This window comes from Pseudophryne corroboree, chromosome 3, assembly GCF_028390025.1.
Source record: "Pseudophryne corroboree isolate aPseCor3 chromosome 3, aPseCor3.hap2, whole genome shotgun sequence".
Lineage (NCBI taxonomy): Eukaryota > Metazoa > Chordata > Amphibia > Anura > Myobatrachidae > Pseudophryne > Pseudophryne corroboree.
This window is the reverse complement of record NC_086446.1, coordinates 46,658,684-46,670,982: the sequence shown is the minus strand read 5'-3', so window position 1 is coordinate 46,670,982 and position 12,299 is coordinate 46,658,684. Positions and strand designations below refer to the sequence as shown.

At 50.9% G+C, this 12,299-nt stretch overlaps 1 protein-coding gene across 1 annotated transcript in view; it reads left to right on the top strand.

The window, feature by feature from the left end:
• LOC135057143 (uncharacterized) overlaps nt 1-12,299 on the top strand; it is a 356,477-nt gene that overhangs the window by 180,885 nt on the left and 163,293 nt on the right. The window contains exon 8 of the mRNA XM_063963040.1: nt 5,184-5,291. Within this exon, the coding sequence (XP_063819110.1) occupies nt 5,184-5,291 (108 nt within the window). The remainder of the gene's footprint in view (nt 1-5,183; nt 5,292-12,299) is intronic.

Here is a 12,299-nt window from a genome sequence, read left to right as displayed (position 1 = left end):
TACACATTGCGCCAGGTAGAGCACGCCGTTATACACATTGCGCCAGGTAGAGCACCCCGTTATACATATTGCACCAGGTAGAGCACCCCGTTATACACATTGCACCAGGTAGAGCACCCCGTTATACACACTGCGCCAGGTAGAGCACGCCGTTATACACACTGCGCCAGGTAGAGCACGCCGTTATACACATTGCACCAGGTAGAGCACGCCGTTATACATATTGCACCAGGTAGAGCACCCCGTTATACACATTGCACCAGGTAGAGCACGCCGTTATACATATTGTACCAGGTAGAGCACGCCGTTATACACATTGCACCAGGTAGAGCACGCCGTTATACACACTGCGCCAGGTAGAGCACGCCGTTATACACACTGCGCCAGGTAGAGCACGCCGTTATACACATTTCGCCAGGTAGAGCACGCCGTTATACACATTGCGCCAGGTAGAGCACCCCGTTATACACATTGCGCCAGGTAGAGCACGCCGTTATACACACTGCGCCAGGTAGAGCACGCCGTTATACATATTGTACCAGGTAGAGCACGCCGTTATACACATTGCACCAGGTAGAGCACGCCGTTATACACACTGCGCCAGGTAGAGCACGCCGTTATACACACTGCGCCATGTAGAGCACGCTGTTATACACACTGCGCCAGGTAGAGCACGCTGTTATACACACTGCGCCAGGTAGAGCATGCCGTTATACACACTGCGCCAGGTAGAGCACGCCGTTATACACACTGCGCCAGGTAGAGCACGCTGTTATACACACTGCGCCAGGTAGAGCACGCTGTTATACACACTGCGCCAGGTAGAGCATGCCGTTATACACACTGCGCCAGGTAGAGCACGCCGTTATACATATTGTACCAGGTAGAGCACCCCGTTACACACATTGTACCAGGTAGAGCACGCCGTTATACACATTGCGCCAGGTAGAGCACGCCGTTATACACACTGCGCCAGGTAGAGCACGCCGTTATACACACTGCGCCAGGTAGAGCACGCCGTTATACACACTGCGCCAGGTAGAGCACGCCGTTATACACACTGCGCCAGGTAGAGCACGCCGTTATACACACTGCGCCAGGTAGAGCACGCCGTTATACACACTGCGCCAGGTAGAGCACGCCGTTATACACACTGCGCCAGGTAGAGCACGCCGTTATACACACTGCGCCAGGTAGAGCACGCCGTTATACACACTGCGCCAGGTAGAGCACGCCGTTATACACACTGCGCCAGGTAGAGCACGCCGTTATACACATTGCGCCAGGTAGAGCACGCCGTTATACACATTGCGCCAGGTAGAGCACCCCGTTATACATATTGTACCAGGTAGAGCACGCCGTTATACACATTGCGCCAGGTAGAGCACGCCGTTATACACACTGCGCCAGGTAGAGCACGCCGTTATACACACTGCGCCAGGTAGAGCACGCCGTTATACACACTGCGCCAGGTAGAGCACGCCGTTATACACACTGCGCCAGGTAGAGCACGCCGTTATACACACTGCGCCAGGTAGAGCACGCCGTTATACACACTGCGCCAGGTAGAGCACGCTGTTATACACACTGCGCCAGGTAGAGCACCCCGTTATACACACTGCGCCAGGTAGAGCACCCCGTTATACACACTGCACCAGGTAGAGCACCCCGTTATACACACTGTGCCAGGTAGAGCACCCCGTTATACACATTGCAGCAGGTAGAGCACCCCGTTATACACACTGCGCCAGGTAGAGCACCCCGTTATACACATTGCAGCTGGTAGAGCACACCGTTACACACATTGTGCCAGGTAGAGCACGCCGTTATACACATTGCGCCAGGTAGAGCACGCCGTTATACACACTGCGCCAGGTAGAGCACCCCGTTATACACACTGCACCAGGTAGAGCACCCCGTTATACACATTGCAGCAGGTAGAGCACACCGTTACACACATTGTGCCAGGTAGAGCACGCCGTTATACACATTGCGCCAGGTAGAGCACGCCGTTATACACATTGCGCCAGGTAGAGCACGCCGTTATACACACTGCGCCAGGTAGAGCACAAACCTTCCGCACCACCAGGGCCCTGCGCTGTCACCGCTGCATCCGTCAGGCAAAAGAAGTGAGAAGAAGTTTGAGGGGGGGGGGGGTGTACCCAATGCGGTCACCTCGGGAACTGGCTCTCCTGTCACAGGCCCGCTAGCTGAGCGTCCGTAGGGATGCTGGGGACACCTGATGGTAATGGTGCAGCCCGCTCTTCTCCCCAGCAGCGGTATGGGGGCAGAGCACGGCAGGGGTTGGAGGTGAGGTTCCTGGCCGGTCACCGCTGCTCTCCTTCACACAGATCGCGGGAGAGCACACCGGAGGCAGCCGAGAGGGAGGCAGATATTGGGTTGGGAGGGAGCTGCAGTTCACGGTGTTGGCGAGTCACTGCCCGCCCGCAGCACACGTACAACAGCCGCAGAGCCGTCTTCTCTCTCGGCCCGGCTCCCGTGTGAAGCCGCTGCAGCCAACTACTTGTAAATTGAAGGGGACGGCGCTTCTTGCCCGTACAGAGCGGAGCCTTACCACATGCAGTGTGGCGGTGCCCCCTCCCCCTCCTGGTCACTGCACGTGACCAAGAGGGGGAGGGGGCACCGCCAGACTGCTAGTGGTAAGGCTCCACTCTGTACGGGCAAGAAGCGCCGTCCCCTTCAATTTACAAATAGTTGGCTGCAGCGGAGCGCGTCCCCGGGGACCCTCCCATTTTTGAAAAGTGAGTCCCCGCCTTCAGATCTGGGTAAAATATGCGCTATAGCGCGTATTTGCGAACACTGCTCTGCTTCAAGGTCAGCCGGTGTTGATCCAGTCGGACAACATCACGGCAGTCGCCCACGTAAACAGACAGGGCAGCACAAGAAGCAGGGGGGCAATGGCAGAAGCTGCAAGGATTCTTCACTGGGCGGAAAATCATGTGATAGCACTGTCAGCAGTATTCATTCCGGGAGTGGACAACTGGGAAGCAGACTTCCTCAGCAGGCACGACCTCCACCCGGGAGAGTGGGGACTTCACCCAGAAGTCTTCCACATGATTATAAACCGTTGGGAAAAACCAAAGGTGGACATGATGGCGTCCCACCTCAACAAAAAACTCGACAGGTATTGCGCCAGGTCAAGGGACCCTCAGGCAATAGCTGTAGATGCTCTGGTAACACCGTGGGTGTACCAGTCAGTGTATGTGTTCCCTCCTCTGCCTCTCATACCCAAGGTACTGAGAATTATAAGACGGAGAGGAGTAAGCACTATAGTCGTGGCTCCGGATTGGCCTAGAAGGACTTGGTACCCGGAACTTCAAGAGATGCTCACGGAGGATCCGTGGCCTCTACCTCTAAGAAGGGACCTGCTCCAGCAAGGACCCTGTCTGTTCCAAGACTTACCGCGGCTGCGTTTGACGGCATGGCGGTTGAACGCCGGATCCTGAAGGAAAAAGGCATTCCGGATGAAGTCATCCCTACCCTGATCAAAGCCAGGAAGGATGTAACCGCAAAACATTATCACCGCATTTGGCGAAAATATGTTGCGTGGTGCGAGGCCAGTAAGGCCCGACGGAGGAATTTCAACTGGGTCGATTCCTACATTTCCTGCAAACAGGAGTGTCTATGGGCCTGAAATTGGGGTCCATTAAGGTTCAAATTTCGGCCCTGTCAATTTTCTTCCAGAAAGAACTAGCTTCAGTCCCTGAAGTTCAGACGTTTGTAAAAGGGGTACTGCATATACAGCCTCCTTTTGTGCCTCCAGTGGCACCTTGGGATCTCAATGTAGTTTTGGGGTTCCTAAAGTCACATTGGTTTGAACCACTTAAATCTGTGGAGTTAAAATATCTCACATGGAAAGTGGTCATGCTGTTGGCCCTGGCCTCGGCCAGGCGCGTGTCAGAATTGGCGGCTTTATCCTGTAAAAGCCCTTATCTGATTTTTCATTCGGACAGGGCGGAATTGAGGACTCGGCCTCAGTTTCTCCCTAAGGTGGTTTCAGCGTTTCACTTGAACCAACCTATTGTGGTGCCTGCGGCTACTAGGGACTTGGAGGACTCCAAGTTGCTAGACGTTGTCAGGGCCCTGAAAATATGTTTCCAGGACGGCTGGAGTCAGAAAATCTGACTCGCTGTTTATCCTGTATGCACCCAACAAGCTGGGTGCTCCTGCTTCGAAGCAGACTATTGCTCGCTGGATTTGTAGTACAATTCAGCTTGCACATTCTGTGGCAGGCCTGCCACAGCCAAAATCTGTAAATGCCCATTCCACAAGGAAGGTGGGCTCATCTTGGGCGGCTGCCCGAGGGGTCTTGGCTTTACAACTTTGCCGAGCAGCTACTTGGTCAGGGGCAAACACGTTTGCTAAATTCTACAAATTTGATACCCTGGCTGAGGAGGACCTGGAGTTCTCTCATTCGGTGCTGCAGAGTCATCCGCACTCTCCCGCCCGTTTGGGAGCTTTGGTATAATCCCCATGGTCCTTATGGAGTTCCCAGCATCCACTAGGACGTCAGAGAAAATAAGAATTTACTCACCGGTAATTCTATTTCTCGTAGTCCGTAGTGGATGCTGGGCGCCCATCCCAAGTGCGGATTGTCTGCAATACTTGTAAATAGTTATTGCTAACTAAAGGGTTATTGTTGAGCCATCTGTTGAGAGGCTCAGTTGTTTTCATACTGTCAAACTGGATATAGTATCACGAGTTGTACGGTGTGATTGGTGTGGCTGGTATGAGTCTTACCCGGGATTCAAAATCTTTCCTTATTATGTCAGCTCGTCCGGGCACAGTGTCCTAACTGAGGCTTGGAGGAGGGTCATAGTGGGAGGAGCCAGTGCACACCAGGTAGTCATAAATCTTTCTAGAGTGCCCAGCCTCCTTCGGAGCCCGCTATTCCCCATGGTCCTTTCGGAGTTCCCAGCATCCACTACGGACTACGAGAAATAGAATTACCGGTGAGTAAATTCTTATTATTACTAGAGAGATGTCATCCACGGCAGTCCCTACCTGATGTGTCCCAATGTTGTGTATACATCCACTGTAGTACTTTCACTATCACACTGTCAGAGGCTGCGGCTATATATTGTCGTATACCAGAACGTCAGCTGATTAGTGTATAATGTGATGTTATGTTAATTATTTTTATTATATTTATTCCTAGATAATTACGTTGTGCGGATCCAGAGACCCTGAGGATGGACATGGACCGGAGTCACACAAATGAGAGGATATTACATCTCACCCTGGAGATTGTCCACCTGCTGACTGGGGAGGTGAGGGGATCTGGGAGCGTCATAGTGACAAATCATATCTATAGTAATTATACAGGGACATGACTGGGGAGGTGAGGGGATCTGGGAGTGTCACAGTGACTTCACTTATATCTATAGTAATAATACAGGGACATGACTTGGGAGGTGAGGGGGATCTGGGAGTGTCACAGTGACATCACTTATATCTATAGTAATAATACAGGGACATGACTTGGGAGGTGAGGGGATCTGGGAGTGTCACAGTGACTTCACTTATATCTATAGTAATAATACAGGGACATGACTGGGGTAGGTGAGGGGATCTGGGAGTGTCACAGTGACATCACTTATATCTATTGTAATAATACAGGGAGATGACTGGGGAGGTGAGTGGATCTGGGAGGCTCCACTTCTTATGATTCTGGTCTCCAGGATGCACCTATTTAGACATATTCAGGATAATCAATAAAAGGTTTGTGTATCAGGCATGTACATTTGGATGTAGCTGGTAATATGAGGTGTGACCATCAGCCTCTGTGGGATCTTTTACAGAAACAATAGTATCACAGTGTTACTGCCTATCTCTTCACCACCCTCAGTGGGCGGCTGTTCTCAGTCCTCTGTTTTCCTCCAGCTCCCACTACATCATCATCTTACTGTCTGCACTACTCTGTCCAAGGCACGTGATTCATCTGTGGGTACCGACCATATACAGAGGACACTGAGTGCTAGGCCCGCTGAGGATGGCGGGAGACGTGCCTTTTAGTTTTATTACCGGGAGAGGCGGTTAGAGTACAGCACGCAAGGTCTGGGAGATGCTGGGGTCACCACGCTGAAAGCGAAAAGCCGGCGGCTAGGCAGCGCGTGCACAAGTAAGGGAGCCGCTGGTATCACTGCCGGGTTGTCACAACTGAGGGCCTGAGCTGACGGGAGGCAGCCTCAGTTGTAGGGGCTGAGATGTACCGGAACCTGGTAGGTTGTATCAGACCCCTGGACATGTAAGTAACATGAATAATAACTGCCCGAAGGCGTGACCACGACAACTTGGATAAAAGTCAATGATGTTTTCTCTATCGTCCTAGTGGATGCTGGGGTTCCTGAAAGGACCATGGGGAATAGCGGCTCCGCAGGAGACAGGGCACAAAAAGTAAAGCTTTTCCAGATCAGGTGGTGTGCACTGGCTCCTCCCCCTATGACCCTCCTCCAGACTCCAGTTAGATTTTTGTGCCCGGCCGAGAAGGGTGCAATCTAGGTGGCTCTCCTAAAGAGCTGCTTAGAAAAAGTTTAGGTTTTTTATTTTACAGTGATTCCTGCTGGCGACAGGATCACTGCAGCGAGGGACTGAGGGGAGAAGGAGTCAACTCACCTGCGTGCAGGATGGATTGGCTTCTTGGCTACTGGACATCAAGCTCCAGAGGGACGATCACAGGTACAGCCTGGATGGTCACCGGAGCCGCGCCGCCGGCCCCCTTGCAGATGCTGAAGTCAGAAGAGGTCCAGAATCGGCGGCTGAAGACTCCTGCAGTCTTCTAAAGGTAGCGCACAGCACTGCAGCTGTGCGCCATTTTCCTCTCAGCACACTTCACACGGCAGTCACTGAGGGTGCAGGGCGCTGGGAGGGGGGCGCCCTGGGAGGCAAATGTAACCTATATAAAGGCTAAAAATACCTCACATATAGCCCCCAGAGGCTATATGGAGATATTTAACCCCTGCCTGATTTCTCTAAATAGCGGGAGACGAGCCCGCCAGAAAAGGGGCGGGGCCTATCTCCTCAGCACACGGCGCCATTTTCCTTACACAGCTCCGCTGGTCAGGACGGCTCCCAAGTCTCTCCCCTGCACTGCACTACAGAAACAGGGTAAAACAGAGAGGGGGGGCAAATTTATGGCGATATTTTGATATAACAAAGCAGCTATAAGGGAGCACTTATTATAAGGCTATCCCTGATATATATATATATATATATATATATATATATATATAGCGCTTTTGGTGTGTGCTGGCAAACTCCCCCTCTGTCTCCCCAAAGGGCTAGTGGGTCCTGTCTTCGTTAGGAGCATTCCCTGTGTGTCTGCTGTGTGTCGGTACGTGTGTGTCGACATGTATGAGGACGATATTGGCGTGGAGGCGGAGCAATTGCCAAATATGAGGATGTCACCCCCTAGGGAGTCGACACCAGAATGGATGCCTTTATTTATGGAACTACGGGATAGTGTCAACACGCTAAAGCAGTCGTTTGACGACATGAGACGGCCGGACAATCAATTAGTGCCTGTCCAGGCGACTCAAACACCGTCAGGGGCTGTGAAACGCCCTTTGCCTCAGTCGGTCGACACAGACCCAGACACAGGCGATGACTCCAGTGGTGACGGTGACGAATCAACCGTATTTTCCAGTAGGGCCACACGTTATATGATTTTGGCAATGAAGGAGGCGTTACATTTAGCTGATACTACAGGTACCACTAAACAGGGTATTATGTGGGGTGTGAAAAAACTACCTATAGTTTTTCCTGAATCAGAAGAACTAAATGACGTGTGTAATGAAGCGTGGGTTGCCCCTGATAAAAAGCTGATAATTTCAAAGAAATTACTGGCATTATACCCTTTCCCGCCAGAGGTTAGGGAGCGCTGGGAAACACCTCCTAGGGTGGACAAGGCGCTAACACGCTTATCTAAACAAGTGGCGTTACCCTCTCCTGAGACGGCCGCACTTAAAGATCCATCAGATAGGAGGATGGAAAATATCCAAAAAAGTATATACACACATGCAGGTGTTATACTACGACCAGCTATAGCGACTGCCTGGATGTGCAGTGCTGGGGTAGTTTGGTCAGAGTCCCTGATTGAAAATATTGATACCCTGGACAGGGACAATATTTTACTGTCGTTAGAACAAATAAAGGATGCATTTCTTTATATGCGTGATGCACAGAGGGATATCTGCACACTGGCATCACGGGTAAGTGCTATGTCCATTTCGGCCAGAAGAGCTTTATGGACGCGACAGTGGACAGGCGATGCGGATTCAAAACGGCATATGGAAGTTTTGCAGTATAAAGGGGAGGAGTTATTTGGATCACTCCCCAACAGAAAAAGGCACCGACCTTTCAACCGCAGCCCTTTCGTTCCTTTAAAAATAAGAGAGCAAAGGGCTATTCATATCTGCCACGAGGCAGAGGTCGAGGGAAGAGACAGCAACAGGCAGCTCCTTCCCAGGATCAGAAGCCCTCCCCGGCTTCTACAAAAGCCTCAGCATGACGCTGGGGCTTCTCAAGCGGACTCGGGGACGGTGGGGGGTCGTCTCAAAAATTACAGCGCGCAGTGGGCTCACTCGCAAGTAGATTCCTGGATCCTGCAGATAATATCTCAGGGGTACAGGTTGGAATTAGAGACAGATCCACCTCGCCGTTTCCTGAAGTCTGCTTTACCAACGTCCCCCTCCGAAAGGGAGACGGTTTTGGAAGCCATTCACAAGCTGTACTCTCAGCAGGTGATAGTCAAGGTACCTCTTCTGCAACAAGGGAAGGGGTATTATTCCACTCTTTTTGTGGTACCGAAGCCGGATGGCTCGGTAAGGCCTATTCTAAATCTGAAGTCCTTGAACCTGTACATAAAGAAGTTCAAGTTCAAGATGGAGTCACTCAGAGCAGTGATAGCGAACCTGGAAGAGGGGGACTTTATGGTATCCTTGGACATCAAGGATGCGTATCTCCACGTTCCAATTTACCCCTCACACCAGGGGTACCTCAGGTTCGTTGTACAAAACTGTCACTATCAGTTTCAGACGCTGCCGTTCGGATTGTCCACGGCACCTCGGGTCTTTACAAAGGTAATGGCCGAGATGATGATTCTTCTTCGAAGAAAAGGCGTATTAATTATCCCATACTTGGACGATCTCCTAATAAGGGCAAGGTCCAGAGAACAGCTAGAGAGGGGATTAGCACTGTCTCGAGAAGTGCTAAAACAGCACGGCTGGATTCTGAATATTCCAAAATCCCAGTTAATGCCGACAACTCGTCTGCTGTTCCTAGGGATGATTCTGGACACGGTTCAGAAAAAGGTTTTTCTCCCGGAGGAAAAAGCCAAGGAGTTATCCGAGCTTGTCAGGAACCTCCTAAAACCAGGAAAGGTGTCTGTACATCAATGCACAAGAGTCCTGGGAAAAATGGTGGCTTCTTACGAAGCAATTCCATTCGGCAGATTCCACGCAAGAATTTTCCAAAGGGATCTGTTGGACAAATGGTCAGGGTCGCATCTTCAGATGCACCTACGGATAACCCTGTCTCCAAGGGCAAGGGTGTCTCTTCTGTGGTGGTTGCAGAGTCCTCATCTATTGGAGGGCCGCAGATTCGGCATACAGGATTGGATCCTGGTGACCACGGACGCCAGCCTGAGAGGCTGGGGAGCAGTCACACAAGGAAGAAACTTCCAGGGAGTATGGACGAGCCTGGAAACGTCTCTTCACATAAACATTCTGGAACTAAGAGCAATATACAATGCTCTAAGCCAGGCAGAACCTCTGCTTCAAGGAAAACCGGTGTTGATCCAGTCGGACAACATCACGGCAGTCGCCCATGTGAACAGACAGGGCGGCACAAGAAGCAGGAGTGCAATGGCAGAAGCTGCAAGGATTCTTCGCTGGGCAGAGAATCATGTGATAGCACTGTCAGCAGTGTTCATCCCGGGAGTGGACAACTGGGAAGCAGACTTCCTCAGCAGACACGATCTTCACCCGGGAGAGTGGGGACTTCATCCAGAAGTCTTCCACATGCTGGTAACCCGTTGGGAAAGACCAATGGTGGACATGATGGCGTCTCGCCTCAACAAAAAACTGGACAGGTATTGCGCCAGGTCAAGAGATCCGCAGGCAATAGCTGTGGACGCGCTGGTAACGCCTTGGGTGTACCAGTCGGTGTATGTGTTTCCTCCTCTGCCTCTCATACCAGAAGTATTGAGAATTATACGGCAAAGAGGCGTGAGAACGATACTAGTGGTTCCGGATTGGCCAAGAAGGACTTGGTACCCGGAACTTCAAGAGATGATCACGGAAGGTCCGTGGCCTCTACCTCTAAGGAGGGACTTGCTTCAGCAGGGTCCCTGTCTGTTTCAAGACTTACCGCGGCTGCGTTTGACGGCATGGCGGTTGAACGCCGGATCCTAAAGGAAAAAGGCATGCCGGAAGAAGTCATTCCTACTTTGATTAAAGCAAGGAAGGAAGTAACCGTGCAACATTATCACCGAATTTGGCGAAAATATGTTGCGTGGTGCGAAGATCGGAGTGCTCCGACGGAGGAATTTCAACTGGGTCGATTCCTACATTTCCTGCAATCAGGATTGTCTATGGGTCTCAAATTGGGATCTATTAAGGTTCAAATTTCGGCCCTGTCGATTTTCTTTCAAAAAGAATTGGCTTCAGTCCCTGAAGTCCAGACCTTTGTTAAGGGAGTGCTGCATATACAGCCTCCTGTGGTGCCTCCAGTGGCACCGTGGGATCTCAATGTGGTTTTGGACTTCCTAAAATCTCATTGGTTTGAACCACTAAAAAAGGTGGATTTGAAATATCTCACATGGAAAGTGACCATGCTTCTAGCCCTGGCTTCGGCCAGGAGAGTGTCAGAACTGGCAGCTTTATCTTACAAAAGCCCATATCTGATTTTCCATTCGGACAGGGCAGAACTGCGGACTCGTCCGCATTTTCTCCCTAAGGTGGTGTCAGCATTTCATCTGAACCAGCCTATTGTAGTGCCTGCGGCTACAAGTGACTTGGAGGACTCCAAGTTACTGGACGTTGTCAGAGCATTAAAAATATATATTGCAAGGACAGCTGGAGTCAGAAAATCTGACTCGTTGTTTATATTGTATGCACCCAACAAGATGGGTGCTCCTGCGTCTAAGCAGACGATTGCTCGTTGGATCTGTAGCACAATCCAACTTGCACATTCTGTGGCAGGCCTGCCACAGCCTAAATCTGTAAAGGCCCACTCCACAAGGAAGGTGGGCTCATCTTGGGCGGCTGCCCGAGGGGTCTCGGCATTACAACTCTGCCGAGCAGCTACGTGGTCAGGGGAGAACACGTTTGTAAAATTTTACAAATTTGATACTCTGGCTAAGGAGGACCTGGAGTTCTCTCATTCGGTGCTGCAGAGTCATCCGCACTCTCCCGCCCGTTTGGGAGCTTTGGTATAATCCCCATGGTCCTTTCAGGAACCCCAGCATCCACTAGGACGATAGAGAAAATAAGATTTTACTTACCGATAAATCTATTTCTCGGAGTCCGTAGTGGATGCTGGGCGCCCATCCCAAGTGCGGATTATCTGCAAAAATTGTACATAGTTATTGTTAACTAATTCGGGTTATTGTTGAAGGAAGCCATCTTTCAGAGGCTCCGCTGTTATCATACTGTTAACTGGGTTTAGATCACAAGTTGTACGGTGTGATTGGTGTGGCTGGTATGAGTCTTACCCGGGATTCAAAATCCTCCCTTATTGTGTACGCTCGTCCGGGCACAGTACCTAACTGGAGTCTGGAGGAGGGTCATAGGGGGAGGAGCCAGTGCACACCACCTGATCTGGAAAAGCTTTACTTTTTGTGCCCTGTCTCCTGCGGAGCCGCTATTCCCCATGGTCCTTTCAGGAACCCCAGCATCCACTACGGACTCCGAGAAATAGATTTATCGGTAAGTAAAATCTTATTTATTATGACAACTCCGCAACACAACAGCAGAAAGAAAACGTAAAAGTCAGCAAAGAATAAATACAGTTCCTGAGTACTACAGGATGGCAGGAGCCACAGGGCACTGGTAGTGTGAGATAGTTCTTATGATCTTCTAGATGGAAAGTCCTTACCAGGCCCGACTGTAGCATTGGAGATAACCCAGGATTGTGCCAGCTGGTGTTCCAGGAAAAGCTGGGTTGCTGAAGGTAAAACAGCTGCTGTGGATACTGGCTGGAACCAGACTGTTGTTAACACGGAGTGGATACTGGCTGGAACCAGTTAAATAATAAATGAACTTGGGAGCGATGAAATA